Source organism: Rhinoderma darwinii, chromosome 3, assembly GCF_050947455.1.
Source record: "Rhinoderma darwinii isolate aRhiDar2 chromosome 3, aRhiDar2.hap1, whole genome shotgun sequence".
In the NCBI taxonomy this organism is placed as follows: Eukaryota; Metazoa; Chordata; class Amphibia; order Anura; family Rhinodermatidae; genus Rhinoderma; species Rhinoderma darwinii.
This window is the reverse complement of record NC_134689.1, coordinates 396470004-396493954: the sequence shown is the minus strand read 5'-3', so window position 1 is coordinate 396493954 and position 23951 is coordinate 396470004. Positions and strand designations below refer to the sequence as shown.

The 23951-nt window shown below is 43.1% G+C and overlaps 2 protein-coding genes across 3 annotated transcripts in view; one reads left to right on the top strand and one right to left on the bottom strand.

Annotated features, from left to right (window-relative positions):
• Positions 1 to 8645, bottom strand: part of LOC142748365 (uncharacterized) — a 37626-nt gene extending 28981 nt beyond the window's left edge. For both annotated transcript variants that reach the window (XM_075855457.1, XM_075855458.1), the window contains exons 1-2: positions 8607 to 8645; positions 4214 to 4249 (exon numbers count right to left, since the gene is read on the bottom strand). In XM_075855457.1, coding sequence (XP_075711572.1) covers positions 4214 to 4249; positions 8607 to 8628 — 58 coding nt within the window. In that variant the 5' untranslated portion in view covers positions 8629 to 8645. The remainder of the gene's footprint in view (positions 1 to 4213; positions 4250 to 8606) is intronic.
• Positions 8646 to 13290: 4645 nt separating this feature from the next.
• On the top strand, positions 13291 to 23217 carry TMED1 (transmembrane p24 trafficking protein 1). The gene is made up of 4 exons (XM_075859001.1): positions 13291 to 13512; positions 16362 to 16459; positions 19121 to 19304; positions 20744 to 23217. The coding sequence occupies exons 1-4, from the start codon at positions 13351 to 13353 to the stop codon at positions 20960 to 20962; spliced, it is 663 nt and encodes a 220-aa protein (XP_075715116.1). The 5' UTR covers positions 13291 to 13350; the 3' UTR covers positions 20963 to 23217.
• Positions 23218 to 23951: the final 734 nt, after the last annotated feature.

The window sequence follows — 23951 nt, the reverse complement described above, 5'->3', positions numbered from 1 at the left end:
ATTTAGGGGACGGTATTTAGGGGGTCTGGTGTGAAGTCTGTATTTAGGAGGCCTGGATTGGGGACTGTATATAGGAGGTTTGGTGTCTGTATTAGTTTAAGGGGTCTGTATTTAGGGGCTCTGGTCTGGTGTCTGTATCAGTTTAAGGGGTTTAGGGTCTGTATATTTAGGGGTCTGTGTTAGTTTAAGGGTGCTGGGGTTGGTATTTAGGGGATCTGTATTAGTTTGAGGTCAGGGGTCTGTATTTAGGGGTCTGGTCTGGGGTCTGTATTGGAATAGGGGGTCTGGTCTTAGGTCTGTATTACTTAAGGGAGTCAGGTCTGGGGTCATGTTAGTGTGGGGGTCATGTCTGGGGTCAGTATTTAGGGGGTCTGTATTAGTTTGAGGTCTGGTGTCTGTATTTAGGGGGTCTGGTCTGGGGTCTTTATTTAGGGGTCTGGTCTGGGGTCTGTATTAGTTTATGGGGTCTGTATTTAGGGGTCTTTATTAGTTTAGGGGTCTTTATTAGTTTAGGGGGTCTGGTCTGGGGTCTGTATAAAGGGAGTCAAGTCTGGGGTCATTATTAATTTAGGGGGTCAGGTCTGGGCTCTATTTAGGGGTCTGGTCTGAGGTCTGTATTTATTTAGGGTGCTTGTTCTGGGGTCTGTATTTGTTTAGGGGGGTCTGGTCTGGAGACTGCAATAATTTAGAAGGTCTGGGGTCTGTATGTATTCTATGATCTAGTCTGGGGTCCAAATTTATTGCTCTGAGTAAAAGGGGTTCTCCAGGCACATTGATAGGTCATCAGTATGAAACCGGTCCGTACCCGGACAACCCCTTTAATGTATGGTTCTGGGCCTTGGTGTCTGAATTTGTGTGTTTCTATAGAGGCTGGAAATGGCTGCAGAAGTGAATGGCAAAGATGTCTCATCAGGAGAAGTCGCCATAACGGTCTGTGTCAGATGGAAAAGAAAAGAAAACGACTCGATTCAGAGAAGACGTCACTTGTGAGTCACTGGATCTATAGAGGATCTGTCCCCTCTCCTGACATGTCTGTTGTAGGAAATCCTTGTATTCTACATATCTCTGTGTACCCAGGACTAATAGACAAATGTGTGTTACATTTCCCATTGTCAAGAGGAAGTGTCCCTACGCAGTGTTATACTGTCAGCGATGGTTGGAGACTGTCAGTATGTAGGGACACAGCCTTTGACAAAGGGGAATCGGAAAACAACCATTTGTCAATGCTCACACAAAAAGGTGGTGTTCACTATAGACACGGCAGAGCGGTGGTGGGGAAGGGGAGCCCAAGTTTGGGGAACAGCCCAGGGCCTATGGTCTACTTAATCCGCCACTGGGCCTGTATTATACTCCAGACCTGCCTATACAATTTTGCTGGTTGTTATTGGATACAGTCAATAGGCTTGTTGTCAGACACAACCCTAAAAGCTTAACTGAGCTCCTTCTAATGCAGGGGGACAGTTTTAAAGATTACAGATTGTGAATGCAGGCTGTAAGGATTAGTGAAAGATAAGATAAGTAATGGCATGTATTTACATAGTGCCTGAGATATTTATGTAGATTAATTATATATATATATATATATATATATATATATATATATATATATATATATATATATATATATATAGATGGCTTGAGAAAGGTTCCTGTTGAACCGAAACGTTGCTGTGTTGAGGTGAATAAATCCACCCTGCTTTCATCTACCCTGAAGTCCTGGTGCCGTTACTGCGTTCTATGCTTCTCCCTATTGTGTATTGGGGAATTGATTCACCCCCAGGTAACGAGCACATGGCCTGATTTTCTGGAATTATTGGAGTGCTGTGTTCATCTATTTCTGGACTGTATATATATATATATATATATATATATATATATATATATATATATATATATATATATATATATACAGTGGAGGAAATAAGTATTTGATCCCTTGCTGATTTTGTAAGTTTGCCCACTGTCAAAGTCATGAACAGTCTAGAATTTTTAGGCTAGGTTAATTTTACCAGTGAGAGATAGATTATATAAAAAAAAAATAAGAAAATCACATTGTCAAAATTATATATATTTATTTGCATTGTGCACAGAGAAATAAGTATTTGATCCCCTACCAACCATTAAGAGTTCAGCCTCCTCCAGACCAGTTACACGCTCCAAATCAACTTGGTGCCTGCATTAAAGACAGCTCTTACATGGTCACCTGTATAAAAGACTCCTGTCCACAGACTCAATTAATCAGTCTGACTCTAACCTCTACAACATGGGCAAGACCTAAGAGCTTTCTAAGGATGTCAGGGACAAGATCATAGACCTGCACAAGGCTGGAATGGGATACAAAACCATAAGTAAGACGCTGGGTGAGAAGGAGACAACTGTTGGTGCAATAGTAAGAAAATGGAAGACATACAAAATGACTGTCAATCGACATCGATCTGGGGCTCCATGCAAAATCTCACCTCGTGGGGTATCCTTGATCCTGAAGAAGGTGAGAGCTCAGCCGAAAACTACACGGGGGGAACTTGTTAATGATCTCAAGGCAGCTGGGACCACAGTCACCAAGAAAACCATTGGTAACACATTACGCCGTAATGGATTAAAATCCTGCAGTGCCCGCAAGGTCCCCCTGCTCAAGAAGGCACATGTACAGGCCCGTCTGAAGTTTGCAAATGAACATCTGGATGATTCTGAGAGTGATTGGGAGAAGGTGCTGTGGTCAGATGAGACTAAAATTGAGCTCTTTGGCATTAACTCAACTCGCCGTTTTTGGAGGAAGAGAAATGCTGCCTATGACCCAAAGAACACCGTCCCCACTGTCAAGCATGGAGGTGGAAACATTATGTTTTGGGGGTGTTTCTCTGCTAAGGGCACAGGACTACTTCACCGCATCAATGGGAGAATGGATGGAGCCATGTACCGTCAAATCCTGAGTGACAACCTCCTTCCCTCCACCAGGACATTAAAAATGGCTCATGGCTGGGTCTTCCAGCACGACAATTACCCGAAACATACAGCTAAGGCAACAAAGGAGTGGCTCAAAAAGAAGCACATTAAGGTCATGGAGTGGCCTAGCCAGTCTCCAGACCTTAATCCCATCGAAAACTTATGGAGGGAGCTGAAGATCCGAGTTGCCAAGCGACAGCCTCGAAATCTTAATGATTTACAGATGATCTGCAAAGAGGAGTGGGCCAAAATTCCATCTAACATGTGTGCAAACCTCATCATCAACTACTAAAAATGTCTGACTGCTGTGCGTGCCAACAAGGGTTTTGCCACCAAGTATTAAGTCTTGTTTGCCAAAGGGATCAAATACTTATTTCTCTGTGCACAATGCAAATAAATAGATATAATTTTGACAATGTTATTTTTTTTATTTTTTTTTATATAATCTATCTCTCACTGGTAAAATTAACCTAGCCTAAAAATTCTAGACTGTTCATGTCTTTGACAGTGGGCAAACTTACAAAATCAGCAAGGGATCAAATACTTATTTCCTCCACTGTATATATATATATGTAATGATAGGGGTAGGGAAACGGACAAGTGAGCCCTAATCTACCCGCCACTCTGTCCCTGCCTACTTGCAACGTCCCGCCCTAGGCGACGGGGTACAACTGGGCGGCGGTCCCTACGCTCAGTAAGTGCACGAGACAAAACATACAAGGGAATATAAAGCAAAGGGAAAGGGGCAGTTGCCCACGGCAACACCGTGAGCAACAGAGTGGTGAACGAGCCAAGTCAAACCAGGAGAGCACAAGGTACCAAACGCAGAGCAGGAGAGTAGTCAGAAAGCCAGGGTCAGAATGGAGCAGGATCAAATTGTTAGGAGCTGTAGTTGGGCCAGGAAACCACACGAGAAGAATCACAAGCAAAGGAGGAACAGGAAAGGCAGGTATAAATAGACAGAGGGCGGGAGCTAGCTCCGTCTGGCCAGGCTGCGATAGGCTCTCCCACTCCTAAGCCTGCCAGCCTGAGTGGTGGAAGCTGGAGTCAGTCTCAGAGACATAGACTCAGGTGAAGACTGATTACCTAAGGAAGTTAACCCTGAAGCTGTGCCTGGCAGATCCTTTACAATATATATATAAACTGTAAAATAGTGCTTGAAGGTAAGTATAGCGTTAGGTGTACTTTATTTTTTATGTCACCCCATATACGTATATACACATGTGGCTGACTGTCATTCTGTTCTATATGAAGAGTCTGTAGATCTTACCTGAGCTCACTGTAACCATTTCCATTCCAATCAGCCCTGAATGAGTAAAGAACAGAAACAGGGAAATAAATAATCTGATCTCATAAGTAGTTAGGCCTAAAACCCATCATAGATGACCCCATTTTTCTGACGAGTAGTCTGTTCGAGCCATCACATGCAGCAGTAGTGCAGCAGTGCAGCAAATGAGGCTGCAGAATTTTCATCAATGTCTGGGGGCACCACAGGTTCCTCAGCCACCAGCTATAGCCAATGTTATCCAGCCCATAAGTCCTGGACATTCTAGATAGCTGCTGGCCTATTGCTATCTTGCTCGATCCCCCCCCCCCATAGACAGGGTATCTACGCGATCCTTCCTTACCAAAACATCTGTCTTACCGCTCCCATACATATTAAACTGTTGCTCGATCCCGATGATGAAATTGCTGGGTTTGGTCCACTTTCAGCTAATGTGTACCCCCCTCGCGGTCACGCGCTACCGGAAGTCGAAATACTTTTTTGGACCAACCAATTTTTTAAAAACATATTAGCAGTCCTAGGCACCTGCACTTAAAGAGAACCTGTCACAGATCATAGAACTTGATTTTTTTAATTTATAACTTGGTTAACTGACCTGAATTGCGTTGTCTCCCTGATTCCAGCGCTGTTTTGTTTTAATTCCTGGACCTGCCCATTCCAAAGATAGGGTCCACTTTTCTGTTAGCTCCATATATGCTAATTTGCTGTAGTTAGCCAACTGGGCGTGAACTACCCTCGCACTGATTAGTCAGCATCAGAGGCAGGGAAACTAGCTCCACCCCATTGGCTAACTACAGCAAATTAGCATATAGGGAGCAAATACAACAGTGGGCCATATCTCTGGAACAAGGGGGTCCAGGAAAAAAAGAATAACAGCGCTGGAATCAGGGAGACGGCGCTATTCAGGTCAGTTAACCAGTTAACTGACCTAGTGACAGGTCTTCTTTAAAAGTTGTATATACCAATAGACATCAGGGATTATAATGTGCTGTGACCACCTTCTCCAATTGATTACACGGTACATAATAAATATGAGTCATATAACACTAAACCGACCCCTTCTGAATGGACAGGAGGAAATAAATCTTAAAGAGGCTCTGTCACCACATTATAAGTGCCCTATCTCCTACATAATGCGATCGGCGCTGTAATGTAGATAACAACAGTGGTTATGAACAATTTTAGACTTATGCTAATTAGTGTCTTAATGACCAACTGGGTGTTTTTTTAACTTTTGACCAAGTGGGCGTTGTAAAGAGAAGTGTATGACGCTGACCAATCAGTGACCAATCAGCGTCATACACTTCTCTTCATTCCAGTCCAGATTCTTTCACTGCACAGTGTGATCTCGCGAGATCACGCTGTGACGGGACTTCCTCCCACAGGTTCTTCACCGGAGTGATGGAAGAGTCAACAGACATCGCCTCCAGCCGTGTCAGGACGTTTATCCGAATCTGCAGCAGCTGGAGGCGACGTCTGTTCAGTCTTCCATGGCTCCGATGAAGGACCTGTGGGAGGAAGTCCCATCATAGCGTGATCTCGCGAGATCACGCTGTGCTGTGAATACAGATGGACATGAATGAAGATAAGTGTATGACGCTGATTGGTCACTGATTGGTCAGCGTCATACACTTCTCTTTACAACGCCCAGTTGGGCATTAAGAACTAATTAGCATAAATCTAAAATTGTTCATAACTTGCTGAAAAATTATCGTTTTTCTAATTAAAAAACACCATTTTAACTTCATTATATTGTTACAATTCGGGTATTATGACCCAGCCACCCCTTGCCACTGGACACCAGGGAATGTAATCTATCCCCCTCGCTTCACTGGACATTAGGTGATATAAACTATTCCCCCGCAACCGCCCAACTAAACTCCCACCTACCAGGCAAGAGTATTACATTCCAACTCCTTCCCAGGAAACATATATATTTTTTTAACAATTATTTTTATTACACTTTTTCAAATATGGGTTACAGGAATAAAAAAAAAAAAAAAAAAAAAAGGGGGGGGGGATAATAAAACAAAAATAAACAAATATAAGGGGGTGCAAATCCCCATAGACATGATGTGGGTACAACTAGATTACGAGTTTTACAAGATGCACATCAAGGAGTCAAAGTATTTTGCAGTATCGTCCAGGGGAAGAGGGGGGAGGGGAAGGAAGGAAAGGGAACAAACATGAACAATTTAACCTGACTTCAGAACGATATCACCCGTCTCTTCAACAATATTCAAAAGTAGAGAACATGTTATCCCCATCTCTCAGACACTTAAAGAGGCTCTGTCACCAGATTCTCAAATCCCTATCTCCTATTGCATGTGATCGGCGCTGCAATGTAGATAACAGTAACGTTTGTTTGTTTTTTTTTAAAACCTTCATTTTTGGCCAAGTTATGAGCTATTTTATATATATGCAAATGAGCTTTGAAATGGACAACTGGGCGTTTTTTTTTTCGTTATGTCCAACTGGGTGTGTATTGTGTTTTTAACTGGGCGTGTTTACGTGTATGACGCTGACCAATCAGTGACCAGTCAGCGTCATACACTCCTCTCCATTCATTTACACAGCAGCGATCTGCAGCCACATAAACAGAGATTAACGTTAATCAAGTGTCCTGATAATGAATACACATGAAATCCAGCCTGGACGTCATGTGTACTCAGAATCTTGACACTTCTGAATCTTTTCTGTGAGCTTCCAGCAAGCCACGCGTAATCTCGCGAGATTACGGAGGTAAACGAGATTTCGTTTCACTTGCTGGAAATCTCACAGAAAAGATTCAGAAGTGTCAGGATTCTGAATACACATGACGTCCAGGCTGGATGATCATGTGTATTCATTATCAGGACACTTGATTAACGTTAATCTCTGTGTATGTGGCTGCAGATCGCTGCTGTGTAAATGAATGGAGATGAGTGTATGATGCGGACTGGTCATTGATTGGTCAGCGTCATACACGTAAACACGCCCAGTTAAAAACACCCAGTTGTCCATTTCAAAGCTCATTTGCATATATATAAAATAGCTCATAACTTGGCCAAAAATGAACGTTTTTAAAAAACAACAACGTTACTGTTATCTACATTGCAGCGCCGATCACATGCAATAGGAGATAGGGATTTGAGAATCTGGTGACAGAGCCTCTTTAACATGACCATGGACACAGACATGGAACAGGGGCCAGCCAAACGCCCATCTCCGCCCACGCCACTGCGAAAGCTGCAAAAATGTCCGAAAGGGGAGAACACACAACCTGAGTGCACGACTCCCGCCAACACTCAAATCAATCCAGAATCCTGTACACCCTCACACTGGTATGTTACCTGAAATTATTTGTTCCTGAAACCAGATAGTGTGTTGAAAACAATCTTTAATATCCATCCTAATTCTCTGCGGAAGTAGCGAAATAAAAGTAGGGAACATATGCTATCCACCTAGCGCGGCTGGACATCAGGAATATAACCCAACCCCTCCCCCAACTGGACACCTGTTAATATAGCCAAACCTGCATCTGTAATATAACATACCCCTCCTTCCCTCTGAACACCAGGGATTGCAAGCTGCCTCCACACTGGACCACCAGGGACAAACCCACTAAATGCATAGTTCATTGCCAGGATTCCTAAATATATATATTTTTATTTTATTTTATATATATATTTATATATATATATATATATATATATATATATATATATATATAATATAATATAATATAAATTTTACTGCACACTAAACAACCTGCATTACACTGTTTATAGATGTGGTCCCTTACACAGGATTTTGAAGACAGGCTGTATGATATTATGGGTGTTAGTACTGTTACTGTAGTACTCCCATACTGTTACTCTATGGACTAATCATGCACATAGATCTCGAAATATGAAGCTTTTAGGAAAAACTGCATAGAGCAATGTATGTGACTCATCCATTAAGGCCGCTACATGGGCGAGCATATATCCATGCCCACACCCAGGCCACCAAAAAGAGTAGAAATAACCACTGACCCTTTATATACAAAAATACAAAGATTACGCTTATTAGGTATCATATATTTACTACTATAAAATATGCAGAGAAATGCTCTGATGGGGCCAGATTTCAGAAAAAGGGCCCACAGATACGGAAACCAGACAGGGAATCAAAAAGAATAATATTATAACTCAATATGGGGTAACGGCCCACACAATACCAGTTATAACATGTCTGAGAATATAAACTTTTGAAAATATTCAGCAGGTGTCCCTAAATACAACAATCGTAGATATAAGGCCAAAGGTAATACTGGTAACCCCTCTGATAACCCCCATAAGGACAAAAATACATGTGAAAAATCTTATATAATGACAAATTTTGTGAAAAATCTTACCTAGAAATATCAGCAGTTCCATGCCTGTGCTCTCGAGGAGATGCGACTCTCTTAGTCTTTGTCACCACACCCAGAAATAGGGAACTATAGGTGACCACAAACTTGCCAGGAAACAGCAACTTGAAGCAATCTACAGAATCACGTGGAAACATCCGACAGTGCCAAGAGCCTAATACAATGTAGACTGTGAGCAGATGGTGGCACAATATGGGCATTACACTATATTAGGAAGCAGTTCCCACAGTTGTTACAGCGGCCCGATAGGTGTTACCTACTATTTTCGCCTTTTTATATATATATTTATTTATTTATTTTTATTTTTTTATTTTATTTTATTTTTTTCCTCTTATTTATATATTTTATATAATTTATATATTTTTATATTATTAATTTTCATGTTATTTATATATTCTATATTTTCAGATTATGTATTTAATTTTAGATTGTTCATGTATGTTTAGCTTACTTAAATAGTTTAGATTGCTTTATATTTCTTGATTATTTAGATATTTTTAGCTTATATTTTATACTATTTATACATGTTTAGATTATTTATATATATATATATATCTTTATAATTTAGATATTTTTAGATTATACATTTTTATATATTAGATTACTTATTTATTGTTATATTATTTACATATTTTATATTATTTTTTCTTTTTAAGACATTAATTTTGCTGTTATTTATAGATTTTAGATTGCTCGTGTATTTTTAAATTGTTAATTGTTATATAATTTATATATTTTCGATTTTTTAGATATTTATTTCTTTTATTTTTACTTTAGAAATATGGCAGCCAATCAGGCAGAAGGTTGCAGTGTTTTGTTTTTTTTATAGAACTTTAAGGCTGTGTAAACCTTTGAACAAGTTAAATATATATATTTATTTAACAACGTATTAGAGGATTTTAGACAACTTTTTCATTGTTTTTTTTATTTAAAAAAATTCACGTTTTGAGATACAGCCTCTATGTATAACAGATGTCACTATGATCCTGCGTGTCAGAGACAAGCAGGACCCGCTGTCACTGAAGCCGTCAGTCCCGCTGACCTGACGGATTCAGGTTTTAGCGCAAGATACAGCATCTATGTATACATGTATATATGTATACTAATATGTTGTTTTATATATATATGTATAAAAAAAACATATTCGATGATTTTAAACAACTCTTTAATTGTTTTTTTTTATATATATAATGTACTCAAAGGTTTACATGGCAGTGAAACCATGGCTAAGCAATGCGAGGGATCTGAGCGCCACCAGTTACCACCAAATGATTTACAGCATATGTCAGCATCGTGTTGGAGATTCCCAGTAGTCACCTAGAGATGTGTAGGGGAAAAGTTTCAGGTGGCATGGGGTACCTGGTGGGAGGGGGCAGGCACTGAACTTGCTTCCCTGCTTCCTGTTACACTGTCATAGTTGCTAATTGCAGCCACCACTAGGGGGAGATCACTAAATACAGATTTATATAGCTCCCATAGAGTACAATGCAGCTGTATAAATCCATATGCAGTTAGCTCCCCTAGTGGTGGCTGCATGCACAATGTGTCTCATCTGATTAATTTTAAAAGGACTGAATGGGACGAGCTATAGTTCCAGTCAAATGCTTATACTGATGGGTGCCGCACCCCCTTTAATGTGTTGATCAGTGGGGTCCTAGAGGTTGGACTCTACTGATCAAACATTGGTGGCCTATCTTAAGGTTAGGCCATCAGCAAGTCCAAGAGAATTCTTTTAAATGAATAGTCCAAGCTGAAAAACTTCTCGTCAAATCAAAGCCGCCCTGACAATCAGCTGATCACGACAAGTCCGGCTGCTGAACCCCCACGTGGTCAGCTGATATCTGTTGTCTTTTCACTATTCTCTTATATAACCCTGAATTTGGAAGGGCCTAGCAGGAGTACCAAGATGTCAGATCGGGGGGCCCTTATAAGGCCCCAAGGTGCCATGACAACCCATTGGCTCACCGCAATCGCGTTGCATGAGAAGGAAATGGGGTGAAAGCGGGCCGCTCCCTCTGTCTAACCATTGAGATGTCGGGGTCGCTATTATCTCCAATAAAGGAATTTAAAGGAATTTTTCATATTAATTGGACTGTAACGAGCGTTGCGTCCCCTTTATTGTTTACACAAGCGTCTTGTATATACGGCACTGCGTCTGTGTAAACGATGAATGGGACCCCCACCAATCAAATAACAGGATAGGACATCAATATTTAAAGGGAACCTGTCACCAGCATTTCACCTATTGATCTCTCCTCACCCCTCGCTGGCCTCTGCTGTAAAAACTTCATTGCCGTTATCCCCTCTCCTAAACTCCTCCGACCATAAATAACGGTCTGCAAACCTTTTGCGCCTTTTATGGTAATATTCCGGCAGTCTCGTTGTTCCTCTTCTTATGTCCACCCACCGCCGAAAACTGGCCCGCCCTGAATGTTGAAATCTCATCTGAGATATCGCGCATGCGCCCGTCATGTATGATCCGACACCCTTCCCTACTTCGTCCGGGCCTCAAATCTAGTTACTGCGCATGCGCCGCTATGGTGTCCCGCTGTGCGCACGATCCAGAACACAACATCGATGTGCAAGCGCAGGATTTCATGTGTGCTGGGGGAAGGCGAGGAGCTGCCAATCAAAAGTAAGGAGGCGGGGTTAACTCGGAAAGACTTGAGGAATGAAGACATGACTCTTTTATGGCCATTAGCATAAGGAGCGGGAACACTAAAATGGAATAATAAGGGTATGTTCACACTGAGTATTTTGGCGCTGTTTTTGACACGAAAACCATGTCAGAAACAGCGCCAAAAAACGCCCAAAATCGCCTCCCATGGATTTCAAAAGAAGCGACATGCCCTATCTTCGGGCGTTTCCATCTCGGGCCTTTCATTTACAGCAATGGGAGCTAGAGAAAGCGTTTTTCCGAAAAACACTGCGATAAAAAAGTAGCGACAAAAGCGACAACCAGTGTGCAAGCAGGTCAAAATCTGCCTCAAAATTCCTAAAGGTGCAGAGCTTACTTATAAGATAATTATAGGTTAGGCCCCATGCACACGACCGTAGATTTTGTCCGTAATTGCGGACCCATTCATTTCTATTGCCCACAGACACCTTCCCGTAGATTTGTGGGAAGTTGTCCGGGCCGTAGAAAGCCTCTGCAAAATAATGGGCATGTCCTATCTTTTGCTGTTTACGGACTGTGCTCCCATACTTTATATGGAAGCATGGGTCAAAAATGCGGGTGGCTGTCCGCGGCCGCCAGCAGCCGGACGTGCCCGTAATCGTATACCGTGGTTACGGGCACGGCCGTGTGCATGAAGCCTAACATAAAAAATCAATTTCACCCACTTCCACCGGTTGTTGCTGGTTTAATAGGTGAAATACTGGTGACAGTTTCCCTTTAAGGGCTTATTTAGACGAACGTGTAATACGTCCGCGCAACGTGCGTGATTTTCACGCGCCTCGCACGGACCTATATTAGTCTATGGGGCCGTGCAGACCGTCCGTGAGTTTCACGCAGCGTGTGTCCGCTGCGTAAAACTTATGACATGTCCTATATTTTTGTGCGTTTTTCGCACATCACACACCCATTGAAGTCAATGGGTGCGTGAAAATCACGCGCAACACACGGAAGCACTTCCATGGGACCCACGCAACAGCAGTAAAACTGAATGTAAACAGAAAAACACCACGTGCTTTTCTGTTTACAAACATACAAACGGAGTGTCATAATGATGGCGGCTGCGCGAAAATCATGCAGCCGCGCATCATACGGTGATGACACACGGAGCTGTTAAGTACCTTTTGCGCGCGCAAAACGCACACGCTCGTGTAAATCCGGCCTAAGTCCCATAAAACCCCTTTAGTACTTTTAGGGTATGTTCAAAGGGCAAACTAAAAACGGCCGCATAAAAAAAAAAAACCCCCGTGGGATCGAAACACCGTTTTCCCATCGAAATCAATGGGCAGATATTCGGAGGCGTTCAGCCTGTGTATTTATAGCTGCTTTTGAGGGCGTTTGCGGCCCGAAAAACGGCTGAAAATAGGCCGTGTGAACATGCCCTTATAGCTAGATTTATATATTTTTTCCTTTTTATTTACATTTCATTTTTGCAGTTTTATATTTTTTATTATATTTTTTATTATATTTTTTATTAACCCCTGCATGTATACCAGTCAAGTTTCCATGTTTGTTTTTTAACTACCCTATTTCACCCTGCCTGTGCTAGTTGTAGTAATTTTTTATTTTTTTTTATTTCTGTATGTCTAATAGTAAAGTGGAAGATTTTTTTTTTTTTTTTTAATTTTACAGATTTTTTCCAATGACATTTTTAGTTTATCATTTTTTACATTTTTTTTTTTCATCGATCATCTTTTTAACTGTTTGTTGTATTCTCCCTGCACATAGTCGGTGCCCCCAGCAGCATTACATGTAGGATCCATATGACCCGGGGGCAGAGGTCAGTCAGGAGAAGACGTGTAATGCCCGGTATAGGTAACATCTCCGCCACCAATCTCATTGGTACAGGTCAGCTTCTTGTCCTTACATGGATGATCAAGTGAGGGGCGGTGCTTACCTGCGACATCCAGTAGGAGAGCGAAATCTCCGGAGCAATCGCTTCGCGGGCCAATGAGGAGTTAGTATGAAGTTACTGACTGATGTCAGAACGAATGAGAGGCGGAGCCGTCTGTGCGGAAGCCGCCTCTGAGTCAGAGCGAAGTCTTAGCCGATCTTATGGCTTCGATACGCGGCCTGGTGTTCCTGCTGCTCCCCCTGATATCAGCGGGACTCAACCAACCCCAAGACTCGGAGCTAACCTTCCTGCTGCCGGCCGGGAGACAAGAGTGCTTCTACCAGACTGCCCTGTACAATGGCAGCATGGAGGTGGAGTACCAGGTGAGCCCATGTCATGTATATATGTGTGTATGATGAGTGGAGTAGTAATGTGGATATTACATTGGGTATTTAACTCCAGAGCTGCACTCACTATTCTACTGGTGGAGTCACTGTGAACATACATAACTTATCCTGTACTGATCCTGAGTTACATCCTGTATTATACTCCAGAGCTGCGCTCACTATTCTGCTGGTGGAGTCACTGTGTACATACATTACATTACTTATCCTGTACTGATCCTGAGTTACATCCTGTATTATACTCCAGAGCTGCACTCACTATTCTGCTGGTGAAGTCACTGTGTACATACATTACATTACTTATCCTGTACTGATCCTGAGTTACATCCTGTATTATACTCCAGAGCTGCACTCACTATTCTGCTGGTGGAGTCACTATGTACATACATTACATTACTTATCCTGTACTGATCCTGAGCTGCATCCTGTATTATACTCCAGAGCTGCACTCACTATTCTGCTGGTGGAGTCACTGTGTACATACATTACATTACTTATCCTGTACTGATCCTGAGTTACATCCTGTATTATACTCCAGAGCTGCACTCACTATTCTGCTGGTGGAGTCACTATGTACATACATTACATTACTTATCCTGTACTGATCCTGAGCTGCATCCTGTATTATACTCCAGAGCTGCACTCACTATTCTGCTGGTGGAGTCACTGTGTACATACATTACATTACATATCCTGTACTGATCCTGAGTTATATCCTGTATTATACTCCAGAGCTGCACTCACTATTCTGCTGGTGGAGTCACTGTGTACATACATTACATTACTTCTCCTGTACTGATCCTGAGTTACATCCTGTATTATACTCCAGAGCTGCATTCACTATTCTGCTGGTGGAATCACTGTGTACATACATTACATTACTGATCCTGAGTTACATCCTGTATTATACTCCAGAGCTGCACTCACTATTCTGCTGGTGGAGTCACTGTGTACATACATTACATTACTTCTCCTGTACTGATCCTGAGTTACATCCTGTATTATACTCCAGAGCTGCACTCACTATTCTGCTGGTGGAGTCACTGTGTACATACATTACTTCTCCTGTACTGATCCTGAGTTACATCCTGTATTATACTCCAGAGCTGCATTCACTATTCTGCTGGTGGAGTCACGGTGTACGTACATTACATTACTGATCCTGAGTTACATCCTGTATTATACTCCAGAGCTGCACTCACTATTCTGCTGGTGGAGTCACTGTGTACATACATTACATTACTTCTCCTGTACTGATCCTGAGTTACATCCTGTATTATACTCCAGAGCTGCACTCACTATTCTGCTGGTGGAGTCACTGTGTACATACACTGCTTATCTTCTACTGATCCTGAGTTATATCCTGTATTATACTCCAGAGCTGCACTCACTATTCTGCTGGTGGAGTCACTGTGTACATACATTACATTACTTATCTTGTACTGATCCTGAGTTACATCCTGTATTATACTCCAGAGCTGCACTCACTATTCTGCTGGTGGAGTCACTGTGTACATACATTACATTACTTATCCTGTACTGATCCTGAGTTACATCCTGTATTATACTCCAGAGCTGCACTCACTATTCTGCTGGTGGAGTCACTGTGTACATACATTACATTACTTATCATGTACTGATCCTGAGTTATATCCTGTATTATACTCCAGAGCTGCAATCACTATTCTGCTGGTGGAGTCACTGTGTACATACATTACATTACATATCCTGTACTGATCCTGAGTTATATCCTGTATTATACTCCAGAGCTGCACTCACTATTCTGCTGGTGGAGTCACTGTGTACATACATTACATTACTTCTCCTGTACTGATCCTGAGTTACATCCTGTATTATACTCCAGAGCTGCATTCACTATTCTGCTGGTGGAATCACTGTGTACATACATTACATTACATTACTGATCCTGAGTTACATCCTGTATTATACTCCAGAGCTGCACTCACTATTCTGCTGGTGGAGTCACTGTGTACATACATTACATTACTTCTCCTGTACTGATCCTGAGTTACATCCTGTATTATACTCCAGAGCTGCACTCACTATTCTGCTGGTGGAGTCGCTGTGTACATACATTACTTCTCCTGTACTGATCCTGAGTTACATCCTGTATTATACTCCAGAGCTGCATTCACTATTCTGCTGGTGGAGTGACGGTGTACATACATTACATTACTGATCCTGAGTTACATCCTGTATTATACTCCAGAGCTGCACTCACTGTTCTGCTGGTGGAGTCACTGTGTACATACACTACATTACTTATCCTGTAGTCATCCCGAGTTACATCCTGTATTATACTCCAGAGCTGCAATCACTATTCTGCTGGTGGAGTCACTGTGTACATACATTACATTACTTCTCCTGTACTGATCCTGAGTTACATCCTGTATTATACTCCAGAGCTGCAATCACTATTCTGCTAGTGGAGTCACTGTGTACATACATTACTTCTCCTGTACTGATCCTGAGTTACATCCTGTATTATACTCCAGAGCTGCAATCACTATTCTGCTGGTGGAGTCACTGTGTATATACATTACATTACTTATCCTGTACTGATCCTGAGTTACAGCCTGTATTATACTTCAGAGCAGCACTCACTATTCTACTGGTGGAGTCACAGTGTACATACATGACATTACTTTAAATTCCTTGCCAATTTCAAAACTTCTGCTTGTTGTCAGTGAATTAAATTATTGTCTAGACAGCGTCTACACCTCGTACACAGATAATGGATTCATGTGCTTAGTACAATGATCAATATGGCTGCAGACCTTTCATGATACAATGTCACCCCGTACCAGGTGATCGGAGGGGCTGGACTGGATGTGGATTTCTCAGTCACCACCCCATCAGGTATCCTTTTGATTATGGAGAGGAGGAGATCTGACGGTGTCCACACGTAAGTGAACTACTACTACCCCTCACTGCTTCTTCTATCACACAAATGATCTGGGAAATGACCCTTAGGGCGGCCATAAACTGCGAGATATCTCACTGACCTCTGACACCTGCCTGTCTATGGACCTAATACCCAAAAAGAGAAGCACTGTCCATACACCCTATAAGGGAAACCAGGCAGAATGTGGAAGAGGTTGTGTTCTTCATCCTGTTAGGAGTTGTAGTATCACAACAGCAGGAGAGCCTCACGTTGGAGACGACTGATCTAACAGAACGCCGCACGCTGATGAAAGACTCCCCTGCTTGTTCCTATATCATCGGAAATCCTCATTCTGCCTCCCTTTCAATGCCCCCTCCTCTGTGCCCTCTTTTCATGCTGCCCCCTCCAGCTTCCCCCTCTCACACAGCAGTTAAATACAGTTAAATAACTTTTTTTTTTTACCAGCAGACGCCACTAGAGGGAGCACAGATTTATACAGCTAGTTTTGAGTTTAATGCGAGCTGCATTAATCCGTGTGCAGTGAGCTCCCCCTAGTGGTCGTTTTATTTTATTGTCTTTGAATATATGAATTTAAAGGGGTTTTCTCGAGATAAAATGACTGTGTTAATGCTTGTAATTTATTAATGTAAATACATTTGTAATATACTTACATTTTCCAAATTGGCCCCGATTCCAGATTCTGCCGTGGGGTACTTGCCGGATGACGTCACTCTGGCCGCCGTGTTGATTTTAATTTTTTTTTTCCGGGTATACAACATGTCACTTGTGACGTGCCGTGTATAGGCTGTTCTGTTGTACAGCCCGTAAAGTGCATGCGCGGTTCCTGCTGTTCTCGTGAAAGATTAAGGCGGAATTCACACGACAGGGTTTCCCGGCCGGGTGCCGGCCGTTCATAAATCGGCACCCGGCTGCATTAGGAACAATAGACCCCTAATGGGGCTATTCACATGACCGATTTTTTGACGGCCGGGAAAACCGGCTGTCAAAAAATGGGACATGCCCTATTTTCGGCCGGGTACCCAGCCGCCCGGCTCCCATAGAAGTCTATGTGTCCCGAGTGATGGCCGGGTCTACCGTCGCTCGCGCACTCTCTCTCTTCCTCCTCCTCCTCCTCACAGTGCAGAGTGCATGTGAGGAGGAGGATGGTCTTTTTTTGCTCCCTGTAGGAGTCGGAATCCCCAATCCCCGGCCGGGGATTGGGGATTCCGCTACAGGAGAAGTGCGTGACTGCACTGTCCATATATTGACACAGCGAAGTCACTCACTTCTGCAGTGGAATCCCCGACTCTATGGCCGGGGATTCCGCTACAGGAGAAGTGAGTGACTACACTGTCCATATATGGACATTGAAGTCAGTGACTTCTCCTGGTAGGGGGGGGGGGGGGGGGTGGGTGCAACCTACAGGGGGCTGGGTGTCATCGCCTGCACGGGGCTGGGTGTCATCGCCTGCAGGGGGCTGGGTGTCATCGCCTGCAGGGGGCTGTGTGGCATCGCCTGCAGGGGGCTGTGTGGCATCGCCTGCAGGGGGCTGTGTGGCATCGCCTGCAGGGGGCTGTGTGGCATCGCCTGCAGGGGGCTGTGTGGCATCGCCTGCAGGGGGCTGTGTGGCATTGCCTGCAGGGGATTTGGTGGCATTACCTACAGGGGATTTGGTGGCATTACCTACAGGGGGCTGGGTGGCATTACCTACAGGGGGCTGGGTGGCATTACCTACAGGGGGCTGGGTGGCATCACCTGTAGGGGGCTGGGTGGCATCGCCTACAGGGGGCTGTGTCGCATCATATACAGGGGGCTGGGTGGCATTACCTACCAGGGGGGCTGTGGCATTATCTACAAAGGGCTGTGTGTGGCAACAAATTTAAATGAAATTCATCCGATTTTAAAACGGACAGGGAAAAAAACGGATGCAAATCGGGTCCAAACGGCCTGTAAAAACGGCAACACGGCCCGGAACGGAATCGGAACGGATGCAAACCGGCCGGGAAAATCGGCCAAAAACGGCCGATTTTCCCAGCCGACACTCGGACCCTGTCGTGTGAATGAGGCCTAACAAAGCGGCCAGAGCAGAGAGTGACGTCAACCATCAAGTTCCCCACGGCAGAATCTGGAAACGGGGCCAATTTGAAAAATGTAAGTATATTACAAATGTATTTATATTAATAAATTACAAGCATTAACACAAAGTCATTAAATCTCGGACAACCCTCTTTTACGCCAACTTTTTTTTCAAAAAACAAGGCTTTGCACAACTATATTCATGAAAGGTAAAAAAAAAAAAAGTTACAGAGGGTCGAACAACTTTAGGTCAAAATATAGCGAACTATATTTATATGAGCAAAAGGACTGAAATGTAGGCAAATGTTTGGTATTCTAATGATATTCATATTTTCTATTACTATTTAAAAGTGACTAAAATATTAAAGGGGTTTTCTGCCTCCGCTTTTTAAATCCTGGAAAATCCCTTTAAATCACGATATCAAATATAAAATAGAATTATTTTTTTTTAGTGTAAACATTAATTATTTCTAAATCATAAATAATTATTGATTGAGATAAAAGTGTGTGTGTGTATATATATATATATATATATATATAACAAAAAAATGTCATGCATTATACACATTCTATTGTTTATTGCTTTGTGTTTTTTGTTTTGCGCAGCGTGGAGCCCACGGAGGCCGGGGATTACATGATTTGCTTTGATAACTCCTTCAGCACGATCTCTGAGAAGTTGGTGTTCTTCGAGCTGATTTTCGACGGTCAGCAGGGGGACGACGAGCCGGACAGCTGGGCGGACATAGTGGAGCCGGATGAGCTTTTGGATATAAAGATAGAAGACATTAAGGTAAAGCTAAAAATAAATCCTCGTGTCACTGGTTTATTTTCATCACTTCAGTAAGTAACTTTAAGAAACCAAGAAGAAAATATTAGGAAAAATCAATGAAATGTAAATTTTAAAAATTTGTAGACCAATCATGGACTTTTTTGTAATGTTGTCAGCTCTTAATAGGGCATACGGAGGGGGGTTGTTCTCAGGGCCGGGACAAGATATTTTGGTGCCGTAGGCAGATCCAGCAAATTGTGCACCCCCTCTTTGGGAAAAGGGGTGACGGAACCAAAGGGGCAGGGCCAACACAGCCCGACAAATTTATTAGAATCAATAATTATAGCGAAAATCTATGAGGTTAGATGATCCATTCCTTCCATCTGAGCTTGGCTTCAATTTCACTTTGTAGGGCTTAGCAAGGCAGAGGCTCGTGCTAGGTCCCATACTTTCCCCCCATCAGACTATATGGGACAATAAAATAAAAAAATATGTAAACTTACCTCACTGCTTTGTTTTAATTCTCTCCTCAGCAGACGGCAGCTCGTACAATGTCCTGGGGACAATCCGCCCCTTTAATGTGAAAGTGCCACATACTGTGCCCCCTAAAAAATAAGGCACCTAATGGGGGAAGTAGCAAAAAAATAAATAAAAATCCTATCAAGACTGCCAGTTTAGCTAACCTGAGGCTAGATTAAACACAGAGGATCGATTAGGGGCAACAAGTTGTCTGGTGAGTGGGGTGGCATCACCATGGGCAGTGAGGTGCTTAAAAGATGAGGGTTGCTAGCAGCAGCGAATCGCTTGGTGGCTAGAGGGTTCTGGGGTGGCACTGTCCGGGACAGTGAGGCACCTGGTGGGTCGAGATGCACTATCAGGGGTAGCAAGGCACCTAGTGGGTGGGTGGGTGGGTAGGCGGGTGGGTGGGTAGGCGGGTAGGCTACATCAGGGGAAGGGGGGTGACTTCAGGGATGATGAGACAGCAGGAGAAACTGTAAGGCACCTGTTGGTGGAGGATAAAAAAAAATAATATATAGAGGAAGGCTGCCATTTAAGCTAATCTGGGGCTAGGGTATGCTGGCAGCAGGGATAGCAAGGCATTAGGTGATGAGGTGCAGCAGGGATACAGTGCGGGTACTGGTTTATGTGTAGCCTCACTTTATCTTACCTGGCGGAAAGACTTGCCCCTGCCTCCCACCCCTTAATATACAAATAGCCAGCCTACCCTTTCTAACCATGCCCACCAATCCCAGCTTACACCCCCCTTTTCTTTCCCCAAGTGCCCTCCTGCCATTGGCTTGCAGCTTATGAGATCACAAGCTGCCAGACAATAAAAGACTAACAGAGCAGTACTGAAATGTGATTTTGACAACTAGTTTGGCTGAACCAGGGAGAACCGGCTGAGTCACACGCCTGCCACCATGGTAGTGGACCTCATAGTCTCCTTTTTACCCTCATAGGATTCCATAGAGAGCGTGAAGGCCAGGCTGGAGCGCAGTATGCAGATGCAGACCGTCCTACGAGCCTTTGAAGCAAGAGACCGCAAGCTACAAGAGAGCAACATGGACCGGGTGAACTTCTGGTCAGCTGTGAACCTTGGGGTTCTGGTTGTTGTGGCCTTCCTCCAGGTTTACATGCTGAAGAGCCTCTTTGAAGATAAGCGCAGGATTCAGACGTAGTATCAGGACATTCTCTATCTTCAGTCCAGTCATTTCTGATATATAGTCTTCCACCAGAGCCAAGGACAATGAACCAGCGAATCTTCAGACCATCAAGGCTTAAACAACATTGAGAACTGGGTCACAATTATAAACAATCAAAAAATCTAAGAAGCACAAAGACTTTCTCTATGGCCGTAATGGCCTTGAGTAGGGGCAGTCAAGTCCTACCATGGAAGACTTCCTTTACCAATAATTTAACAAGATCTTCTCATTTCATCACTGTGATACATCAACCAAGTAGCGTATTAGATAAGCCACACAACCAAAAAGTAGTGTCAGACCATTGAGCGGAGGAATTCTCACCAACCATCATGGACCCCAAGTAATAGGAACACCCTCTTTCTCATAGGAATATGAGGAACCTTATCATATTGAGGCCTCCACTTCTCCCTACAGAGCCCAGTCATCTCATCTGGTACTTACATCTCATGTAGTCAGATCTGGCTAAATCCATGCTAATCACATATCGGGTTTGGTGCCATGTTTCAGCATTTTAAATAAGCTTTATTGTTACTCTATACATTGAATAATTTCAAGGGGTTGTACATACAGAGGAAAGAGTAGATGTCCCCCTGTATGTAGTAGATACGGGTACTACTCTAAGCCTCTTGTAAACGTGCCAGGAATGTCTTTCTATTTCTCTGTAGCAGCTCTGTGTCCAGATTGTAAATGATGTAGCTCTTTCTTCCCCTCTCCCAGCAGGAAGTTCCAGCACCATCCCAAGCCACCAATTGCCTTACCTACTGAAACCCTTGTGTCCCTCTCTCTGAAGCTGAGGAATCTCCCTCAGTGTCAGTCATCTCAGTGCTTTAAAGGCCTGTTACCTGCCAAAGCTTTTTACCTATAGGTGGTGTGTTTATTGATAGGGGGTTGGATTTTTAATCTATAAAAAAAAAAAAATCATCTGTGTAGACATTAGTGAATGGCATATATTTGCTGTTTTCAACCTCTTTAACTCTCATTATCGGCATACCCCATGGCATACTGTACAAGGGGAAGAAGAATCCAAAGTCCTAGATCTGTCCAGAGAGAGTTTTAAGGTAGTGTCTAATACACAATAGGGTCTCGTTTTATGGGACGGACGTAGTTGTGTTTTATTGATATTTACATACATTATATATAAGTTACAGTGATAAAACCTGCCCTAGAGGTTCACAGTCTCCTCCATCATGTTCAGGTGACCATGATCTAGTTTCTATGGCCGATTCTTTTAATGCAACTGCAATAGGTTTAATTACTGAGGATATAAAATGATAGTGGAAGGTGCAGGGTACTCTACAGAATATTTCAGGAGAGGAGGCAGTGACCTATGCATTTTTATGGGGGTTAGGATAGGGCGTACAGGGCTGCATGAAACAAGGGCAGTGTCATGAAGTGAGGTGGAGACAAGTGGGTTACAGTCCCCCAGCAGCACATAGTAATTCAGGTGAGGCCTGTGTTACTAAGGACTATGGTGTAATGTGATAGGTCCAGGATAAGGAACAGTAGGGGGCTCAATACAACCAAAAGCAGTAGCAATGAGAAAAATACGTCTCTACTCAGCTCTCCATATACATAGATCTCAGCGCGCGCACACAACACCACCAGCCCTGGAGGCAGCTGCCTTCAGTCCTCAGAATATGAATTTGCTCCGCCATGGGGGTTCAAGCAGTACCGCAGCTATATCTCCAATGTACTCTACCTGCATCAGCCTCAGACACCAGCTTTGCCATGAGTGCAGGACTACGAGATGCTGCAAATATGAGATTATTCTTTTTTTTTTTTTTTATAAACTGCATTTTACTTACTGATAGTTCTTGATTTTTACATTTTGCCCGACGCAATCTTTATTTTATCATGTTGCTATAGTCCTGTAATGGTTTATGACTCAGACCCAATATATGGTTTGTCATTAATGGAATTTTTTTTTTTGGGCAGGGGGGGGGGGGGTCAACTTTTTGTTGAGGATTCATCTTTTTGTATTACTATGAACCACATTGCTGCTATGAAGAAATTTTGTATTTTTATAGCTATTCCTCAGTGCCTGTTTGACCCATTAGTTTTTAAATGTGGGTTCTGAAAATCAATTTGTGAGGTTTACTGTTTTTAGTGTGATACGTAATTTGTTATATAAGAGAAGACATGAGCCGCAGGAAATGGTACAGATTTCGTTTTCAGTATATTTGTTATTGTATGTATATCTGCAGAGTAATAGTAAAAGAAAATAGTCAACACTTTCTGGAGAACGAGTGTTCTTGAGATTTAAAGAAAACACTAAGTCCCCATTCCTTAATGAAACGGATCTCCTCACTTTGACATTAGCAGTCCTCCAAGATCATCCTGCCTCCTCATTGTGTGACATCACCAGTCCTCCCAGATCATCCTGCCTCCTCACTGTATGACATCACTCATTGCGTGACCACCAGTCCTCCACAAATCACCCTGCTTCCTTATTGCCTGAAATCACCAGTCCTCCACAGATAACGGTCTCCTCATTGTGTGACATCAGTCCTCCACTGATCACCCTGCTTCCTTATTGTCGGACATTACCAGTACTCCCCGGATCACCCTGCCTCATATTGTGATATTACCGATTCTCCCCAGATATGCCTCCTCGTGTGACATCACCAGTGCTCCACGGATTACCTGCTTCCTCATTATCGGACATTACCAGTTGTCCCCAGATAGGCCTCCTCATTGTGTGCATTTCCAACCCTCCCTGCCGATAACCCCAGCTCCTCATTGTATGACATCCCCAGTCCTCCCAAGATAACCCTACCGCCTCATTGTATGACATCCCCAGTCCTCCCAAGATAACCCTACCTCCTCATTGTATGACACCACCAGTACTCCCCTACCTAATCCCTTCTCTGTGTCAACGGCCTACAATCTTTTCTCTGCTAGTCAGTGTGAAAGCGGTGTATCTTGGCTCAGGCAGCACAACTGATCTGTCATTCCATCATTATCC